General features: G+C 43.5%; 1 protein-coding gene across 5 annotated transcripts in view; it reads right to left on the bottom strand.

The window, feature by feature from the left end:
* Positions 1-3,768: 3,768 nt before the first annotated feature.
* The window catches only part of LOC117489250 (protein NLRC3-like), a 91,244-nt gene continuing 72,887 nt past the window's right edge, over positions 3,769-22,125 (bottom strand). Inside the window, exons 6-11 of one of the 5 annotated variants that reach the window (XM_034138451.1) lie at positions 20,201-21,992; positions 19,924-20,097; positions 11,889-12,062; positions 11,720-11,766; positions 5,737-5,988; positions 3,769-5,283 (exon numbers count right to left, since the gene is read on the bottom strand). In XM_034138451.1, the coding sequence (XP_033994342.1) occupies positions 5,243-5,283; positions 5,737-5,988; positions 11,720-11,766; positions 11,889-12,062; positions 19,924-20,097; positions 20,201-21,992 (2,480 nt within the window). In that variant the 3' untranslated portion in view covers positions 3,769-5,242. Of the gene's footprint in view, positions 5,284-5,390; positions 5,989-11,719; positions 11,767-11,888; positions 12,063-17,494; positions 17,535-17,616; positions 17,800-19,923; positions 20,098-20,200; positions 21,993-22,125 lie in introns of those variants that run through there. The other 4 variants (XM_034138450.1, XR_004556594.1, XM_034138453.1 and 1 more) reach the window with 4 other exon arrangements.

Below are 22,125 nucleotides of genomic sequence, written 5' to 3'. Positions count from 1 at the left end.
CAGAGCCTAGGGCCAGCTGCTGCGAAGGCTTTTCTATTACTACTACTGCTACTATTACTACTACTAATACTACTATTACTGCTACTACTACTCCAACTATTACTGCTACTAATACTAATACTGCTACTACTACTCCAACTATTACTGCTACTAATACTACTTTTACTGCTACTAATACTCCAACTATTACTGCTACTAATACTGCTACTACTGCTACTGTAGTGATCACTGATTCATACACTGGGGTTACATAATTCAATCCGGGAACTACAGGTTGGGGGTATTGTTTCCGCCCGGACATATATGTTGACGGTACCTCCGGGGTACCTACAGTGTGTGTGTCCCTTTCACTTTCTCTTCTCTTCTGCGGCTTCGACCCGATAGCATGTCAGTTTCTGCTCCCCAATAAAGAGAGATTTGCACCTCCGATACACCGCCTCCGTCTCCCTTCTCTCGGCACTACATTGGTGACCCTGACATAAGTCTCGCGAAGGTTCCGAGACTGAACCGAACACGGCAAAAAAACTCTTGTTTTTTCTCGAAATGCCGGAGATTTTTGGGGACCTCCGTTGCTGCCACGTGCGCACGGACTGAGGCTCGGTGCGCCCCACGGAATGGCTGGGGACGTCGCTCGCCATTCCCGCTTCGTCTCGGCACTGGAGGGCAGCAAGCCTTCCTGCTACGAGGGGACGATGCACGACCTGCTGGGTATGGAGGGACCCGACTTCTGCCTCGTGGAGCTGGTTCTTCGGGACATGCTGCATGTCCGGGCTGCGCTAGCTGACTCGGCTAGTGTTGAGCCCCGCGCTTTGGCCGAGGATGCTGGCCGGTTCCTCCTGGCCGCCCCGCGATTTACCCCCGGGGTGCTTGCCACTGCTCGCTGCAGCACCTTCCCTGGTGGGGGCACGCCGCCTAGCAGAGGCTCCGGGGCGACGACGACGACAGCGACTACCGGCCGTCGAGAGCGGCTAGCCTCGACTGCTAACGACAGCTAGCCACGACAGCTAACGGCTAGCTGCTGCCAACGGCTAGCGACGACTGCTAGCAACGGCTGACGATGTCTAGCAGCTACCAGCGGCTATCGACATCCGACTGTTTTTTTTTGTTTTTGTTTTTTGTGGTGCCGGAGAGGAGGTTCGATCAAGTCTGGTCGGCCTCGCGTGGATCCTCTCGCTATTTCGCCCACCTGTTTTTGATCGTGGACAGGACGACCATTTTTGAGCTTTTTCTGGTGTCTGAGAGGAGGTTCGACCATGTCTGGTCGGCCTCGTGTGGACCCTCTCGCTGTTTCACCACCTCGACGGCGGTTTCGGACGTCACACACACCTTCTTCGGCCCGTGGGTGGCGCGCTTCTGGACCCCGTCTCGCCTCTTCCCTCGCCTCGGCGGTTTCGAACGTCACCCGTGCCTTCATCGGCCCGCGGGTGGCGCGCTTCGGGACCCTGCCTGGCCTCTCCTCTAACCGCGGCTCACGGTTCGCCTCGACGGCGCCCCGTCTGGCCTCTCCTCTGTCCACGTCTCCCTCCTCCCGGGGACACGGCTCCTTCCTCCCGAGGACTTCGTGCCCGCCGCCGCCGTGCCTTCGCCTGCGGCCGGGCAGCGCTCCTCCCTGCTGGGGACCTCCGGGTGTTTCACACCTGTCCCCACGACGCGACCCTCTCCTGCGGCCCCCTGACGACGGCCCGTTCCATGGCCCGCCCTCCTCGGCCCCTGTGGTGCTTCCTCCCGGACGCGAGGATTGTGTCCATGGTTGAATTCTGGGGGGGCTTGTGTAGTGATCACTGATTCATACACTGGGGTTACATAATTCAATCCGGGAACTACAGGTTGGGGGTATTGTTTCCGCCCGGACATATATGTTGACGGTACCTCCGGGGTACCTACAGTGTGTGTGTCCCTTTCACTTTCTCTTCTCTTCTGCGGCTTCGACCCGATAGCATGTCAGTTTCTGCTCCCCAATAAAGAGAGATTTGCACCTCCGATACACCGCCTCCGTCTCCCTTCTCTCGGCACTACACTACTACTATTACCACCAAGGAGAGAAGTTGATGTGAATCATTAGCTGTACATCAACGTGTTTTTAAGGTGGTGCCATTTATATTCAGACCTTGGTAGAAATGTTCCCATAAATTAAACTAACTGTACCAAAGTGTCAAAATATGAAGAAAGACCAACAACATAACAGGAAGAAAATCAGTTTTAATACGAAAGTTCATACAAAACTTTAGTTTCCTCAATTATACAATATTTTTAAAAACAGATTTCAATAAAGTGTAAAGAACATCAGATCTGGATGCTAGCATGTTAGCGTCCAGCTGGTTTGCTAACGATGCTAACGATGCTAACAGATACCTGAAGCAGAGAGTCAGTTGAGCCTCTTCCCTCGCTGGGATTATTAAATTCATCATTTCTATTCACCTCATGCTTCGCCACCTCTAGGACGCTTCCACCTTAACCGTATTATGTGTTGGTTCTTCCTGTTACAGAGTGACTGCTATAACTTTGCAAAGCGTCACCAGCTTTATCAACCTTTGCCTGCCCTGTTTTTAAGCTTTTAAATAAACTGTTATTAAGTCATAACAGTTTTTCAGGTGAGAACAGTTCAGATCACTAATATGGGATTTAGATCCAAAAATCATATATTAGAGGTTTTACGTTGATGTTTGGAGCTGTGAGGAGCTGCTGCTGTATGAGAGGGTCTGCTTGAAGAAAACTGTTTTCTCAAAATTCAAAATGTATTGCTGAAAATTTCAGTTTTTCATTTTTCCTCAAAATTCTGGACTTTTAACATTTTTTTCCAACATTTTTCAAAATTCTGTTTTTTTCCTAAAAAACGTTTTCTTTCAAATCAATTTTTTTTAAACTTTTTTCTCAAATTTCGGACTTTTCAAAATCTATAACATTCCTGACTTTTTCCCGAAATCTGAAAGTTCATTTTTTCTCGAAATGTTTTCTTTCTGACTTTTATATACATTTCTCAAAAATTCTGACTTTTTCTAAATATCTCAAACATTTCTTTTTTTTCTCGAATTTCTCAAAAATCTTACTTAAACTTTTTTTTATAAATGTATCTAATATTTTTTTCTAAATTTCTCAAAATTCAGACTTTTATAAATGATAAAATGCCAATGTTCTTACAACGCTGCTAGTGCTAACAGGAAGAACTAAGACATAAGCATTTGAACAGGAAGTGGGAAAAGGGGCGGGGCTTCATGAGGTGAATAGAGGAATCAAAGTGCAGCGTAACTTAATGTTCCACACCTGAAACACAGCGATACAGATGAACCTGCTTAAAGACAGAAACTACAGCTGTGTGATCCCAAGGCTGTAAACACCAACCATCATTCCACAAAAAACCTAAAATATTCACAACAAAAATAAACCTTAAAGGTGGGGTAGGTAAGTTTGAGAAACCGGCTCGAGATACACTTTTTGTTATATTCCATGGAATGCTCTTAACATCCTGATAGCAATGAATATCTGAAGTGCTTTGACAAAAAATCCATAAAGAAATATCATCTGTGGAAGCTGTAGTACTGTAAAAAGCACGACCAATCATCTGAGCCGGCCCGGCTAAAATAACTGGATGGCCTACCTGCCTGTCAGCCTTCCATCTGTGCACAAACTTATCTCGTGCCCTCATTGGTCATGTGCGCGTTCGTGTGTGTTGGAGGAGGGGCTCTGTAAGGAAGTGGCAGATTTTCTCCGGTTGTGTATTTTCAAATTCTAGCGATCTCGAGCCGGTTTCTCAAACTTACCTACCCCACCTTTAATGATCTCACAACAACAACAACAACAACAACAACAGAAGAAAAACAAAGACAAAAAGGACACAAAATATCTCTAGAATAACTTCCTCGACCAAAACAAGTCGACTAGAGTTCAAAAATATTTCGGCATCAACAGATTAGTGCAATCAGAGTTCAAACAAGACACAAGGTCCAACCAAAAAGCTCCAGGCAGAGACGGTCTGCTGGAAGACAGATCAGAAGCGTCTGTTGTTCCCAGTTCAGATTCAACCACAGCCCTTTTTCCACAAAGCTCTGCATGAACGCGCCACGGACGTGCAAAGAGAACGTCCGTACAAAGAGAACGTCCGTACAAAGAGAACGTCCGTATGTCAACGAGCAGTAACATCACCTCTACTCTAGCCTGGGAGAAAACACCATATTGGTGCCAAATGTGATGAATGAAGTGTTTCTGAACACAAAGGGCTGGAAAGTAAGAAAGAACAAAAACTCAGATACACTACTTGTTCTACAATACGAGCTGTTAGCCTACAGATGTTTGCTAGTTTTAATATATAATAACGGAGTAGTTTATATGATCAGTAGATTGGGATATTACAGAGAATTATAATGTATTCTGTATATTTGATAATGTTTAGATACTCTAACTGCCTATATCTATCTATCCATCTATCCATCCATCTATCTACCTACCTACCTACCTACATTATTCTTAAAAGATGACTAACATCACCTGAGCTCGGCAACACTGATCAGATTTAAAAAGAGATATTTTCATCTTCTTCAAATGTCCTAAAGGCCGCGGTGTCGATGCTGTCGTCGTGTGGAAGTGAGCGGGGTTAAACCTGAACTGGGCTAAACGACAGACTGGGAAATCTGTTGTTTCCATTAAAGAACATTTACAAGAACAGTCCAACATTTCCAGATTCGGATGAGAAGATGGCGGTCTGTTACATTTTCTGTAGCTCTTCCCCTTCCTTATCTCACGTTTCTTTATGGTTACTTCTTTCCAGGAAACTGAGGAGCAGATTGTGGGGGTATAAATATAAAACTCAGTGATAGAAGTTTCTACACTTTTTGATGTTTATCATTAAGAGTTAAGATGTTGATTTTCACAGAGAAGAAATCAGATGAATGTTTTGTGTCTGAGTGAGAGACAGATGTGTGTGATGGTGAACACACTGAACTGCTTTCAGCAGCTGATCTGCAGTCAGTTTCTGTCGTCAGGAGAGACTCTCAGACCTGCAGAGGAACCAGAGACACTGAGGAGAGACTCTCAGACCTGCAGAGGAACCAGAGACACTGAGGAGAGACTCTCAGACCTGCAGAGGAACCAGAGACACTGAGGAGAGACTCTCAGACCTGCAGAGGAACCAGAGACACTGAGGAGAGACTCTCAGACCTGCAGAGGAACCAGAGACACTGAGGAGAGACTCTCAGACCTGCAGAGGAACCAGATACACTGAGGAGAGACTCTCAGACCTGCAGAGGAACTAGATACACTGAGGATAGACTCTCAGACCTGAAGAGGAACCAGAGACACTGAGGAGAGACTCTCAGACCTGCAGAGGAACCAGAGACACTGAGGAGAGACTCTCAGACCTGCAGAGGAACCAGAGACACTGAGGAGAGACCCTCAGACCTGCAGAGGAACCAGAGACACTGAGGAGAGACTCTCAGACCTGCAGAGGAACCAGAGACACTGAGGAACCATCAGAAGAGAACGCAAACCCAGCATAGAGAGGTTCAGTGAATGTGGCTCTGAAGGTGTGGATGTGGATCAGTTTGTCAGAGGAGACTCTGTAGAAGGAGAGAGAGCCAGCAGGATGATCCAGAAACACTGCTACTCTACCAGAGGTGGAGGAGGGGGAGGAGGAGGAGGAGGGGGAGGAGGAGATGCTTGTTGCGCTGTTATTGTGCCAGACACAGTAACGACCATCATCAGAGCAGTTCAGACTCCAGGACTGATCATTCTCTCCAAACTCACAGTCCTCTCTGTCTCCTCTCCTGCTGATTCCTCTGTAAGTCACTGATATATAAACCCTTACGCTCCACTCGACCTCCCAGTAGCAGCGACCAGTCAGAGCTTCTCTGCACATCAGCTGAGGCTCTTTCTCAAACCTCTCTGGATGATCAGGATATGGCTGCTCCTCCTCCACCCGTGTCACCTTCCTGTTGTCTTCAGACAGTTTGAGTTTCCTCTGTGCTGTGTTTGTGTCCAGCTCCAGTTCACAGGCATCTGATGGAGAGAACAGCTGCAGGTTATCATCTGTTCATTTATTAACTACTTTACTGACAATCACTGACAGGAAGTCATTCAGACTGACGTCTCATATTCACTGAGAATGATGTCTAACAACCTGATCTTCATCAGTAGGTGATCCATCAATGATCTCAGACCTAATACTTATTATTGTAAAATAAGAGATAAGCAAAGGGAAACAGCATCAGCGTCCAGCTGTTGATATACTGTCACTATCCAAAGAGTCTAATGTGAAGAAGCTTTCACAGGAACATGTTTCAATGATATTACAGTTTCAGTTGCTAACACACTAAAATCTCACATAAAGCATAATTAGTTAAACTCTCACTCAAAGAGCCTGAACTCAAAACTCTAAACACATTTTCAGCTCTGCACCCAACTTTGCACTTTTTGTGATATCTGTTCAGAAACTGGACAAAAGTTAAACAAGTACAAACCACAGACTGTCTGTGTCATGGCGAATACAGTCGCTGGTTTATTTATGTCTGTAGGCCGTTGTTGTGAGTGTGGAATGAGCATATACAACGTTAGCTTAGCCTGGTCGACCCGATCTTCATTCAGAAAACAAGCATTTTAAAAGGTGTTTTGCCTGCCGTCTTGTCTGCAGACTTGTCAAAGCATTAATTCATGGTTTTTACTAACCGGTATCAGTATGTTGTTACTTCGGCATCATTTAGAAACGTGTATTACAATTTAATCACGGTCAAATATGTTAATTTTGTTGTAGTTGTAGCCCCCGAGCCAGCGCGTCTTGTTTGAATGATGCGAGTAAACACAGCTGGCAGCCGCGGTGAAACTCGAGCGTTTAGAGCGATGCGAATATTCGCATCGCGTCCGGTGTGAACGCAGCATAAAGCACAGTAGAACAAACACTATATGCAGCATATCAGAGAAAGAAAGCTTTTTTATTTTAATAATATACTACAAGTAAAAACACTGAACAGTTGTGAACCACATTCAATCCTACTAAAGGACATCTTAACTTAATTATTAACAGGTCGCAAAAATAGAATGCAAAAAGGCTTAACAGTTTGCCTGTTAAAACTGCAGGGCATGGTAGTGTTTCTCACCTTGGGATTGACCATACACCATACATTAAGTACATTTACATTCATCAGGTTCATTGTAATAATCAATCAAGCCAAGTCACCCCATTTGTCCCACTCTGGAAAATTCTGATCAGATACTTAAAAGTGTTTTTCTTTACTACTATATATAAAAAAATATATATACATATATATAAAAAATAAAATACATTATTCAACTGTCCATTTAGCGTTTCAATAGACTATATTTCACAACTGTGTAATAATATTACATTGTAAAGTTTTCTCTACAATACCAGGAATAAACCTCTGGTGGAAACAGTCAATCCCTTATCTTTTTTTTTGTAGGCGTAAAAACTTAAAATTAAGAATACACTTGAATCAGCTAATAAAATACCCGCTGTGAGTTAGAGAAGGAAAACTTCCCCAAAGTAGCTTCCCAAAATGAAAAAACTCCCCCCCCCACAACAACAACAACAACGCTCAACCCACATTCAGAATTACCTGACAGAAAAGGGGATGAGCTGTTTGTTGCTTTTCATTTCAGCTATCTTTTCTGCCAGTTCACCGACTATTTTCTTCTGACAGAGTTGGGCTAATTTTAAAAGTGTGTTTTTACCCTTAAACTGGTCTAGGATACTTTTATCCACCAGGAATACTTCAGCAATTGCTGCAGTGTCTTTCACAGCATTCCTGGAAACATGAACTTTCTTAAAAGCTTTGGTCATCCTGAAGCCTCTCTGCACCAGTTTAAGGACACGCCGATATCTTCTCACCACATCTGAGATGGAAGACACTGAAAAATAAAGAATACATTAATGTCAATAAATGTTATGGCCCCCCAATAATTGTTGTGGTGTGTATTGTGTGCAGTGTCTTAGTTGCAGGGTGAGCCATAGTGTTTCTCACATATTTTCTCTTGAAAAGGGACTACAACTTGGATGAATGTGTGTGACTTCCCGTTTGTTTTAGAACATGTGTTGTATTTTATAGTAGGTACTAGGAGTGCCTGTATGCGCAGTGTGCAAATCTAGTTAGATAATTTGCTATTTATTGGTAAAAAACATATTGGTGGTAAAAACTGGTGAGAACATTATTTATATTTCATTATTCATTACAGGTTAAGCTCAAACAGCCATAGTAGATGAGCATTAGAAGTGTGGACATTTCTCGATTTATAAGATGCATCGCGATGTACGATTCTGCATCGATGCAGTGACAGAACATAATCGGGAGTTTGGTTTCATATCAGCTTAGTGAGAGTCTTACTGCGTTCTGCTGTCATTTTCTGTCGCGCTAGTTTCTCTCCTCTCCTCTGATCTCTGTTTCACCGAGGGCAGAGCTTTACACACACCCCGTGTGTGCGGAGGTGAGAGGCGGCATTCAAACGATCTGCAGTCCACTAACTTGTTGCTCTCACTACCAATAACAGCTGCTCTGTTATGCCAAATTCACATCAGGCAGCAGCGAAGTGCAGATCGCCACAATGATTACATTTTTCTGAGGCGTGTTCATGTGTTTCAGGCGAGAAGAAATTCTTTATAACATAGGTCAACATGTCAAGACTCTGTTTACTGATTGGCTGCAGGTACTCTCTAGCTGCGCTTCGCCACTAAAAGTTTAAATATCCCCACCTTTTTGTTTGGTTGCACTTCCCCGCAGAATCAAACATCCGCTGTGCGCTCATAGATATAGCATAGTAGAAGAACTATGAGTAAGGGAAGGTCCGTAGCTGCTAGGCAGTGTAAATGCCATCGGCTTTGTGCTGCATTCACATGATGTCGGAATAATCTAAAAAGTTATCTCCCTGCCCATTCACCCCCCCCCCCCCAAAGCAGTCAACCTAGGGAAACACTGAGCTGCTATGTGAAAACCTTATTTTTGTAGATTACAGCACACTTGTAATGTACTGCAGAATTATTTCAGTTTTGTTTTTATTAAGTTTATGTGAGGTGGCTCACACAGATACTGGTATTGAAAAGAAGCTTTTATATTAAAGTCTGTACAGTCAGATCTTTGAAAGCACTTTCTAAATAAAAAAAGGAGTTCAGATTTATCTGACTGCTTGTATTAATTGATAACATTTGTTGCTATGTGCAGTAATATAGAAAATTGAGGATGCAATACATTGAGATGCATCGAGGATCGTTGGGAATTTGAATCATTGACAGGTGAATCGTATTCAAATCGAATCGTGAGGCCAGTGAAGATTCACACCTCTAGTAAGCATGTGGTGTGTCTCTATTTTAGTTCATTCAACCTACACCCCAACCACTCCGGCACGATGAAGAGTACATTGGTGATAAGAGTGATGATGATTGGTCAATGGGATTGTATGCCCCAAACCCAGTATAAAGCACTAAGCTCACAATAATAACCTAAATACCTAATACCTAAATACATTCAGCAGGTGTGTTAGTTTATTATACCTCGCTCTCCTTTTCCTTTTGATCTCTTCGCCTTTTTGTTTTCCTTCTTCCCTTTTTTGCTTCTCTTCTTGCCATTCTTCTTCTGCTTCTTTTTCTTCTTTTTCTTCTTTCCCTCATCAGAAGAGTCAGAGGTAGAGGTAGAGCTTGAGTCAGAGCTTAACATGCATATCGGTTATTTAACATGCATATCACTTAGCTAATAAAGTTAGTGGTAGTTTGTCAGGATAGTTCACATATCTAGAGTGTGAAGTTAGCACACTAACGTCAACTACTTTGACATTTATAAACCCAATTTACCACTTTCTTGTATGGAATCGCCTCCTTCTACTGCCTCATTAATCCCTCTCCGTGACTTTGCCCGGGTACAATGCACGGGACCCACGGCACTGCTCCCGTTGCCAGGTGAGGGGCGGGTTACTGAATGCACCTGAGCAAAAATGCCATGTCGATGCTGAAAATAAAAGTGAGATAGCAATATTGGTTCACATGCAAGTAATAAGGACTGCTTTCTAAAAAAAGACAATGTTACCTAAGGAAGTTGACACTTACCATCTCGACGACCAAAACATCTGAAATCCAAGGGCGCACCTGCGCAGTAGACCAATCAGGCAGTAGAAGTGCTTGGTGAATATCATTTAGTCACGTGTCAACTCTGACAACACCATAGACTGCATATAACGCTGGTCCCGGGAGGTGTTTATATATAAATCAAGCGTATCCCATAAGTTGTCCAGCCAATGAAATTAAAGAAAATAACGTTTTTTTTTTTTTTTATAAAAATAATAATCATTTTATTTCGATTACGTTGTTTTCGTAATCGTTGCAAGCCAAAATCGTAATCGAGATTAAAATACGATTAATTGCACAGCCCTACTGTATATCATCCATTCCTCCCCTTATAGGCGTTTTCGGCATCTTGCCTATCGCAGCTTTGTAAGCTGGTGCCGGGGCTTTTTAGGACGAGGCATCAGAGTGGTCATCCCGTCATGTGTTGTCGGCCAGATACGCCAGGAGTTTCCTGATCTGGCTGGACAAAATCAAATGCAAATCACAAAATATTAGAGAAACTTAGTTGTTTTAGGTTCGTTAGCTTGCCAGCTAGATTAATATGCTAACCTACGTTTGCTAGTTGTTCAGTGTAATATGCCAACCTACTATGAACAACAGCTAGTGGTTCATATTAGGCTAGCAAGAACATGTTTACAATTGCAATCTTATACGGGTGGTCTGCTACGTTTGGTCATTCATTGTAGCTGGCATAAAAACAATGTTTTCCCTAGCATGTCTAGATCTTGGTAGCCTTCTTTTTTAGCTCGGTAGCAACTATAATGTAATTAAGTTTCGCGACTGACCGTACGGTAAATCACCCGGAGTATACTGTCTATGAGTATTTCGTGTGTGAATGCAGACATTCTCCTGCTATGAGATACATGTAAGGCCATCTGCTGACATTGGAGTTGATATATGGAAACGCTAGCAACTTAGTTAGCACAGTTAGCACTGTGTCAATGGCTTAGCAGTCCGAAAAACGTTTACCCATTTAAACAGTCGTGGTAGATACCTTGTTTGTTTCAAACATCATAAATACACAAACAACAATGAATACTTACAGGTTGTGTAGCCGAATCTCCCGCTGGTCCAAACAAACAGCATCGTTCTTCAGTGCCCTACGCTGTACATATCCGGCATGAATCGCTGAAAGGTTTGGGAAGCTTTGTTTCATGAAATGCTGGCAGAGGGTGTGGCCTCTGGGTATTCACACATCACAGTACCCAGGAAGTAAACAATGGAAAATGAGAAATCTCCAACGAGGCGTTTTGGGGCAGCATAGACTGTGTTAGAGTTTTACTCGCTACAGGGTGTACTTTGAGGGTTTTTGACTCTGCAGACCGTTTACATGCATAAAAACCTTCATAACACACAAGGGGACGGGTAATAACCGGAAAAGCATGACATGGGCCCTTTAAGTCAAATTTTGTTGCCAATTAATTTCTTGGTGTCATGAAAATATTGAATGTAATGTAATTCTACCCTCAAAAAAATATAATCATACAAAACAAAAAAAAGAATACATTTGAAACCCTAAATATATGAGAATATACCTATAACAGTGAAAAGAAGAAGTGAGCTTTCTGTTAAGAAATGTGTATCTGTTGGTTCTGTTGTGTTTGTGGATCTCATGTGCAGTGTAACCTGTGCAGCTCTGAGGAATCAAACTGAAAACACACTCACACTTCCTCAGACCAGGTTTCAACCACTGCAGTCCACCATGGTCCATCCTGCAGGAAGAAACACAGTCAGAATCAACTTCATACACCTTCACTCAAATCCACCATTACACAGGAAGCAGAGTCCCTCAGTGACAGAGACACAGTCTGTCTGTCTGTCTGTCTGTCTGTACCTGAGTGTCTCCAGTCTCCAGAGTGGATCCTCCAGTCCAGCAGACAGCAGCTTCTCTCCTGAGTCTCCTGGATGATTGTAGCTCAGGTCCAGCTCTCTCAGATGGGAGGGGTTGGAGCTCAGAGCTGAAGCCAGAGAAACACAGCCTTCCTCTGTGACCAGACAGCCTGACAGACTGAACACACACACACACACACACACACACACACACACACACACACACACACACACACACACACACACACACACACACACACACACACACACACACACACACACACACACACACACACACACACACACACACACACACACACACACACACACACACACACACACACACACACACACACACACACACACACACACACACACACACACACACACACACACACACATACTTAGTTCATCTGTTTTTCTCATTCCAGCAGTGATTATATAATTGTTTAATGTAAGAAGACCCAGAGATATCTGGAGGGGGGGGAAAGGTAGGAACAGCTGGCCACTTTTGAGCTGAGTGGTGATTTCTTTAAGAACGTTGTTGATTTCTCTAACAAACACATTCGAGAATAATGTGGATCATATTCGTCTTTTGTAGCAGAAAACCTTCAACCAAATATTGATTCCACCAACTCTGTAGTGGTATCATCAGATCTGCAGATCTGCAGTAACATTTCTATAGCCTAATAGCTAAAAATGCTTTTTACAGTCACCATTTTAACCAATGGGATTAAATGGACAATTAGTTGAACCGACATTACAACCCGAACCTATGTATTATTCTCTTTGGACCACAAACAAGTTTAAATACAGACTAATATGATCAAAGTTACTACATTAGCAAACAACTTCAGTATAACATTGCTGCCATGTTTAATACTGGATGATAAGAAAGCGTCAACATTTGACTTGTTCCTCAGGTCCAGCTCAGACTAGAGGACCGGGGTTGCGGTCCAATAGTCCATTTAGCGTAGGAACCTTCCTAACGGAGTGAAATGACCCGGAAGTCCCTCAGTGGCAGCCATGATAAGTGCCGTTCCAATTCTCTAGATGATAGGAAAGGAGGTTTCAAACTTCCTTTATAACCTCGTTTAGCTTAGGAACCACTGGACCTCCCTCACCGAAAGGAGAGGAGAAAATGCTGCCCCACAATGCCTTGCGGCCGCGGCATTTGCCGTCACACAACAGTCGGCCGTTCACGGAAACAACCGATTATGAACGAGAAATGATATCATGAAAGTTACGGTGCTTATTAAGCTTTTTAAAATGTATGTGGTAAGTTGCCAAAGTGCTTTGTTTTGAACGTTCATCAGTATTATAATCAAAAAGAGAAATATGAACGTTAGTTTTTACTGAAATGATCAAATAAAGTCAACATTTCACAGTCTTTACTGAGCTGTGTGGGGTTTGTTCAACTTTTAAAAGATGTTTGAATGGTGATATACACAGTGATAGATGTTAAGGACTAACGTTTATAATAAATACATTTGTATTGATTTTAAGATCTTTTCATACAATCATACATATTGGGTTCATTTGTATTAATGTGGACCGGAGGGAGAGGGTGATGAGCATAAGTTTCACTTTCCTTTTTTATTTCAATTCCAACTTTGGTCATGAAGAATATGTTTCTCTGTTGTCCCCGTTCATAAAGCATAACAGCATCAGAGCACGGTGCAGAGTCTCTAGATGAGTTTACAGTAGTCCCTCGTTCTTATTATACATCCATGTTGTAGTCCGCTGTATAGAAAACTGTAGTTTCCATAGTTTCCCCACAGCAGCAGACGCACATTTATGACCTCCGCTGGCGCATCATAAACACGTCGGATAGTGAAAGTGCAGTCGATTCTCTAAAGTACCGCAGTCTCTTCTCCTAAGTCCTTTTGAATTCTCCTATCCACTATCCCTTAACCCCGTGACGTTTCACTCAGAGGTCAAGGGATAGACGATAGTTTTTTTTTTATTTAACCTTTATTTAACCAGATAAAAACATTGAGATAAAATCTCATTTTCAATGCTGACCTGGCCAAGAAGGCAGCAACGTTACACATAACATATAGGTATGATAGGGTTAGACAATAGCGTTAGACCAGGGGTGCCCACCCAGTCGATCGCGAGATGTGTCTAAAAATAGAACAACAATATTCAGTTTTATCGTTAATGTCCTATAACATAATCTTCCTGTGCCAGAATAATGCACTTGAACGCATCAAAGCTTTGTGATTGGCGTGACCCCATGTATCGGGGCGTGGCTGGTGGGCAGTGGGTACTAGTTAGCTGACGTTGTCCATAGGAGTGACAGTCCGCACACACACAAGACCGCAATTATGGCAGAAGCAAAAAAGCCCAAAATATATCATTTTCGCTCCGAGTGGGAGGATGATTATTTTTTTGTTTATTCCAATTTAAAGTCCATCTGTCTCATTTGCAATGCGAGCGTGGCTTTACCGAAGAAGGGTAATTTAGAGCATTTCAAAACGGTGCACAAATGCTACGAGACGGAATTCCCTCCTAATTCTGCCCTGCGCTCTTCTGTTCGTTGCGTGCATATGTAATGGCGCATTTCCACCATGGCGCGGAGCGCGGTTTAAGCGTGCCGTGTCGTGCCGGGCCCGTTTTTGGTTGCGCTTCCACTATGCCTAGTTCCGGCCCGGGGCTACTTTTTCACCTTTTTTCTGGCCCGACAAAATCGTGGTTCTATCGAGGCCAACAACCGGGCGGAATATGCTAAACTAGTGACGACTGCTGATTGGTCAGAGAGAATCCTCACAATTCTCGCACAGGTTAATCCCTAGCGTTGCATATATTGGGACGCTTGCAGCATTTTTGAAAACAGAGAAGCTAAAAGAAGAAATGGCAAAGAAAAGCACACCGTGGTCGATTGACGAAGTTACGACGTTCCTCCAGCTGATAGCAGATGATAAAATCCAGCGGGAGTTCGACGGCACAACTCGCAACCTAAACGTTTTTCAGGAGGTCTCTGCACTGTTGTCCGAACGCGGATTCTCAAGGACTTTCCAGCAGTGTAGGGAAAAACTGAAAAAGCTTAAGAGTGAGTATAGAGCCGTCAAGGACCACAACGGCCGGAGTGGTTCAGATAGGAGAAGCTGGAAGTGGTTCGACCAGTTGGACGCTATTTATGGCCATAGACCGGCCGACCTTGGGAGGGAGGGAGGCCTGGACTCTGCAACCGCGTTACTGGAGTCCCTGCATGGTAAGTCTTTGCTAACGCTCTGTTATTTGCTTGAAAGCGTTGTGTCCCTATCTATTCTAAAGCTCACTTCTAACAAACAAGTCTATTTTATCCTTACATTTATGTTCTACAACCCATGCTTTTATGGAGCCCCGAAGAGCTACATACAGTAGCTAGCTAAGGCAGATACTCTGCGCACTCTTGGCCAGGTTCTAGGGGGCAGCCGACGTGGCCCGTCTCTTCAGGAAGACGAACCACTTTTTTATAATGCCATGCCTTTTTATGCTGCTGCAACAAATATATATATTTTTTTTATTTGTATTTGGCCTTTTTATGTTGCAACAAAAACACGTCCCAAATTGGGATTCAATAAAGTACTTCTCATCTTATCTCTTGTTGATAAATGCATCATCTGATTTCCTCCATAATCTGATTAACAAACTGATTTTCGTGACCATGTAAACAAAGTCACTGGGTTGCCACTCACACACAAACACACAGTTTTGGAATCCAATCATAAACTGAAATGAAATGTACACGTTTCATTAAAGGGCTTTAAATCAGCAGAACAAAAACACTGAGAATTGTGTCGGATTCCAACGTTTAAAAAAAATTCAGATTCACATAATTTTGAGGCAGAAGTTATAGGCCTATATTTTTTCAAAATAATAATAAAAATAGGCTACTAATAACATTTATGTGGATCTTTAAAAAACAAAGGAAGCCTACAATATCATTCTCAAAAACAATTGTAAAAATAGCCCAATTAAGATCTAGAACTGAAAATATAAACATTATACATGCATTTATAAAGCAATAAGAAACACCATCAGTTAGGAAAAAGCCCATAAGATAAAAATTTAATTTTAAGAGATTTAAAGCAAGAAATTGAGTTTGCGAGCTTGAGGTCCTCCTCTAAAACATTATTTGGTAACTGACACATCATTACTTAAAGTCAAAGATTTCCTTTTATAAATAAACTGGAAGGGGGTATTTAGAAAAAAAACAGAAAGAGAAGGAGGATAAGAGATCATTTGTATTCATGTTTATAGTTTACTTTGATATTTGCTTAATTTATTAGAGAGATTTTCTTTTCATGATCTTATTATGGGGCAGTAGTTACTGGTGCTTGAAATTCAAATATTTACTAAATAGTAAATTCTGATAACATTTTTTGGTTTAAATCATTTGACAAACACATGTATGTGAAAGAGAAAAAAAGATTTATTTATGTTCAATACAATGTAGTAATAATAAAAACAAAACAAAATGTCACTAGCCTTAATGGCCCACAATCTTTCAATTTCGTGTTTATAATTACAAACACAAGAAATGTATATCAACTTACTGAACCATGATGTTATGAACCAAAACATTCAAGTTTCCTGTATACAATGAATATTTAGCTATTCAGGTAACGCATCAAACCCTCTCTTATTTCAGTGCCCTCCTCCTCTGCACCTTGTGCCACTGCTACCCCTGGTGCATCCCATTCATCATTATAGGCCTCTCCATGACTCTCGCAGAGGTTATGCAGAGCACAGCATGTCAGCACCATAGATTTCACAAGTTTCACATCACAGTCATTTCTTTTCATGAGGCAACGCCACCTTCCCTTCAGTCTACCAAAAGCGTTTTCGACCACTACCCGTGCTCTGCAAATGTTCTTGTTGTAGATCACATGTTCTGCTGTCAGCCGTCCAGTGTCAGGGAACGTTTTATGACCCAGTTTTGCAAGGGATAGGCATTGTCTCCCAGGATGTAATAGCCAGCATTCACCCCACCAATGTTCCTGGTGCGAGGTGGAAAGTAGTTGCCACGACTGGCCAACTCCCACAATGAGGACAGCCTCAAAACCCGAGCGTCATGCAAGCTCCCAGGCATTCCTGCAAACACATTCCAGAAGTGTCCCTTTCCATCTACAACTCCTTGAAGGATGATGGAGTGCCAGCCTTTACGGTTGAAATAGTCACAGTGGTATTCCTGTGGTGCCAAGATGGGTATGTGTGATCCATCAATAGCACCTACACACTGTGGGAGCCCCCACCTCTTCTCAGTGTAGTCGGCCATTTCTGCAAACTTCTCCCGGTCTGGTGAACGAATTAGTTCCGGTACTAACAACGTCTCTGCAGCAGCACAGAAGTCTTGCACACACCGGCACACAGTTGTGTTGCTCACTCCGAAAAGATGTCCAATGCTTCTGTACTCTGAGCCGGTCGCAAACTTCCACAGTGCGATGGCCACCCTCTTCTTTAGAGGTATACACTCGCGGAATGCTGTGTCCTGTCTCTCTATCGCTGGCCGCAGTTTGTTGCACAGGTAAGTGTATGTTTCCTCAGACATCCTAAAGTTTTCCACCCACTGAGTGTGTGTGAAAGATGGAACAATCACACCCCACCACTCGGTAGCTCGGTCGAGCATCCAAACACATGGTCTGCGGCAGCGACCTAACTTCTGAAATACACAAACAAAAGCATACATATTTTAATACGTAAAAGTGGTAGCTACAATTAATTAAATACTTGAAACACTTTGGTCGTATAGTGAGCGTGAAACACATTGCTAGTTAGCGAACGTTAGCTTACCGAGTAGCGTTGTCGTTGAGTCGTGCTGAAGTAGTCTCTGCCGCGTTGTACGATTGCCATAAGTCTCCCCTCAGCTTCTTCTGTATTACGTCTTGCTATAAGCAGCCTTTTCCGAAACAAAGTTTTCCTTCTTGCTGTGATAAAAAGCCACATACACAGAAGCAAGGAAACGATGGCTTCCACATCCTCCATTGTTGCGTGTTTTGTGAATTGTGTCGCATTGAAGATGACGTCACGGCAGTTGTATGCAGCGTCGCTCCGCCCGCCAAAAAGCCGATCGCCCCGCCTACACTGCGTTACTATAGTAACTACCCCAGTTCCTAAACTGTAATGGAAGCGCAGCATAAAGTGAGCCAGTCCTAACAAGGCATAACGAGGCCTAGCCATACCGAGCGAGGCCGAGCGAGGCCGTGTGGTGGAAATGCGCCATAAGAGTTAAACATGTGAATACATAATTATAAGTTTGTGAATGTGTAATTCATAATAAGTTGTGAATTTTAAGAGATGAGATTGTTTCATTTAATATTTTAAGTTTTGTTTCCCGTGGGAACACCGTCCCGTTGCACGTCTTTTTTTACTTCCGGTATGTATTTTCCACCCTCCACGGACTGGCCATCTGTAGAATCTGTAGAATCACAGAACAGCCGGTCGTCAAGGGCCGGCTCGATTCGCTGACGGCCGTCACCGCCCTTAATTTTTTATGTTTTCAACCTGTTAAGCCCGAGAGACCCCGGTACCACGGTACTGCCGCAACATCTTGCAGGAAACAGTGTCTGAGGGCATGTTCATTTAATAAAACTATGAATGTTTTATATCCATGTAACGGGAAGAAACTCATCTTACTGATCTTTTTTTTTTTTTTTTCAAAAGAAAACCCACAGCTAACACTGAGCCTCTGAATTAGCAACGAGCGAAAAATGCTAACACCTTACTGCACCGAAAATCACTCACAAAACCTTATTATTTATCTTTTCACCACATCCAACACATCGATTCACATCGTGAGGTGACACAGAATCTAACGACACCGACATTACCACTGAATTCCCCCCCCACGTATTTGCGACGTTATAAGCAAAAACGGACATCAAAACAGGTAACGCTAGGTAGCTAAAAATGCTAACATTCTTACCTTGGCTCTGTAGTCTCTCCAAAGTGGTCTTTAATGGCATTAAAACGATAAAAACGCTGCTGAAGTTAATCCATAGGTTAATCGAATGTGTCTGTGTCCCTTTGAAATGATTTCAGATAATCCATAAGCATTAAAACTGCTTTTCCGTTTCCAGATGTCAAAACTAGAGATAGGTCCACTCTGATGCAAAATTACATGCGCGAAGCCCCCACCTCTTCTCTTCACAACGAGTGTGTGTGGGGGACTCCCACTTCAATTCTATTGGCTCTAACGGTCAGAAAGAGGTGTCAACCATCAAAATCGAGCAAGGGGGGCCAGAGATATGGAAAATCCACCCAAATGACCCCAGAAGTGGTTTCTTTTTGCTAAATCTCTCTAAAAAGGTCAAATGTCACTTGATTTGCATCAATCTTGATACAGGGTACTTATTATATGTTGTACTTTGGATTCCTAAAGCTTTTAGTCTACTAACCCATCATCCAAGGGTGGTTTTCACTATAAGTAAAAAAGAATGTTTGGACAGACACTATAATTTACAGTTTTTTACTATGTAAAATCTGAATTTTCTTTAAAATAAAAAACATCTATATTGATTCTGACTTTTCTACATCCAACTCACAGGTTTATCATTACTTTGAGAAAAAAGATTATTAATTTAACCCTTTTAGAAGGGAAGATATGGTCATTTGTTCTGGGAATGTCATCTTCGAGCCTGAGACCTGAAAAACAGGCTCAGGGCTTAAGAGGTTAAAAGGCATCATTGAAGTTGCACCGACAGAGGTCCGCCATTACCCCGCAGCGAGGCTCCCCCCCAGTTGACAGTTCGCTAGCACCCCAGACCCCAGCCCCCCCCCCCCCTCTCTATTTGGACTGGTAGATCTCGGCAGACTGGCAACTTTAAAAGTAGCTCTTGGTTCAAAAAAGGTTGGGCACCCCTGGGTTAGACGTTAGGAGCTGATTTTTGGACTATTGGACGGCAACCCAGGAGCTGAGGACAGAGCTTCACAACTTCTCTCTGACAATGTACAAACACTAACATAATTAAATTAAAGGTCCATCCAATAGTTAATATATGAAGTAATTAGGTGTTCAGAGGGTCAACATTTTTAAACAGCTTTTCACTAACCTGAGGGTCTGCAGTTCACAGTGTGGACTCTTCAGTCCAGCAGACAGCAGCTTCACTCCTGAATCCTGCAGGTCGTTGGTACTCAGGTCCAGCTCTCTCAGACTAGAGGACTGGGAGCTGAGGACTGAGGACAGAGCTTCACAGCTTCTCTCTGACAGGTTACAGCCACTCAGTCTGGAGAGGAATCAGTAATACAGAAGAAATCAATTACAAACTTGTATTTGTTTCTGATTAAATAATAAATACATTTCATCTGGATAGTTATGTGTTCACGTACAGAGCTTTGTTGGAGGCTTTGACCACTGGCAGCAGCCTCAGAAGAGCCTCCTCTGAAACAGAGTATTTCTTCAGGTCAAACTCTTCCAGATCTTCTCCTGATGACAGTAAGATGAAGACCAGAGCTAACCACTGAGCAGGAGACAGTTTATCTTCAGAGAGACGTCCTGATCTCAGGGACTGTTGGATCTCCTCCACTAGAGAACGATCATTCAGTTCATTCAGACAGTGGAACAGGTTGATGCTTCTCTCTGCAGACAGATCCTCTTCTATCTTCTTCTTGATGTACTGGACTGTGTCCTCTTCAGTCTCTGAGCAACTTCCTGTCTGTGTCATCAGGCCTCGTAGGAGTTTCTGATTGGTCTGCAGTGAAAGACCCAGGAGGAAGCGGAGGAACAAGTCCAGGTGTCCGTTTGGACTCTGTAAGGCCTGGTCCACAGCACTCTGGTAGAGATTTGTTAGTGTCGGTTTGACTTTAGGCAGCCAGGAGGTTGTTGGTTCTTCTGACAGCAGGTTGACACCAGAGTTGATGAAGGTCAGATGGACATGAAGAGCAGCCAGAAACTCCTGAACGCTCAGATGGACGAAGCAGAACACCTTGTCCTGGTACAGTCCACTCTCCTCTCTAAAGACCTGTGTGAACACTCCTGAGTACATGGAGGCTGCTCTGATATCGGTGCCACACTCTGTCAGGTCGGACTCATAGAAGATCAGGTTGCCTTTCTGCAGCTGCTCAAAAGCCAGTTTTCCCAGAGACTCCATCATCTTCCTGCTCTCTGGACTCCAGTGAGCATCCGTCTCAGCTCCTCCATCATACTTGATGTTCTTCACTTTGGACTGAACCACCAAGAAGTGGATGTACATCTCAGTCAGGGTCTTGGGCAGCTGTCCCCCCTCTCTGGTTTTCAACACCTCCTCCAGAACTGAAGCAGAGATCCGGCAGAAGACTGGGATGTGGCACATGATGTGGAGGCTTCGTGAGGTCTTGATGTGGGAGATGATGGTGCGGGCCTGATTCTGATCTCTGAATCTCTTCCTGAAGTACTCCTCCTTCTGTGGGTCAGTGAACCCTCGGACCTCTGTCACCATGTCCACACACTCAGGAGGGATCTGATTGGCTGCTGCAGGTCGTGTGGTTATCCAGAGGCGAGCAGAGGGAAGCAGCTTCCCCCTGATGAGGTTTGTCAGCAGCATATCCACTGAGGTGGACTCTGTGACGTCAGTCAGGATCTCAGTGTTGTGGAAGTTTAGAGGAAGTCGACACTCATCCAGACCGTCCAAGATGAACACAACCGGGAACTGATCAAACCTGCAGATTCCTGCGTCTCTGGTTTCAGTGAAGAAGTGATGAACAAGTTCCACCAAGCTGTACTTGTTCTCTCTCACCACATTCAGCTCTCTGAAGGTGAATGGAAATATGAACTGGATGTCCTGGTTGGCTTTGCCTTCAGCCCAGTCCAGAGTGAACTTCTGTGTTAAGACTGTTTTCCCAATGCCAGCCACGCCCTTTGTCATCACTGCTCTGATTGGTGCATCTCTTCCAGGTGAGGCTTTAAAGAGGTCTTCTCGTCTGATGGTTGTTTCTGGTCTGTGTGGTTTCCTGGATGCTGTTTCAATCTGTCTGACCTCATGTTCATCATTGACCTCTGCAGACCCCCCCTCTGTGATGTAGAGCTCTGTGTAGATCTGGTTCAAAAGGGTTGGGTTTCCTGCTTCAGCAATGCCTTCAAACACACACTGGAACCTCTCCTTCAGGGTGGATTTGAGTTTACTGCACACTGCAGCAGGAGTTCCTGAATAAAGAAACAAGTGGAATCAGTGAGTGGGTCCTGCAGAAACACTGAGACTCTGAACATTTAAGTGTGGCTGTATAGTTTGAATCAGCTCCTCAGAGGACACACTGATGCAGACGTGTGCAGCATATTA

Source organism: Trematomus bernacchii, unplaced genomic scaffold (assembly GCF_902827165.1).
Source record: "Trematomus bernacchii unplaced genomic scaffold, fTreBer1.1, whole genome shotgun sequence".
Lineage (NCBI taxonomy): Eukaryota > Metazoa > Chordata > Actinopteri > Perciformes > Nototheniidae > Trematomus > Trematomus bernacchii.
The sequence above is the reverse complement of the archived record's forward strand: the minus strand, read 5'-3'. Positions and strand labels throughout refer to the sequence as shown.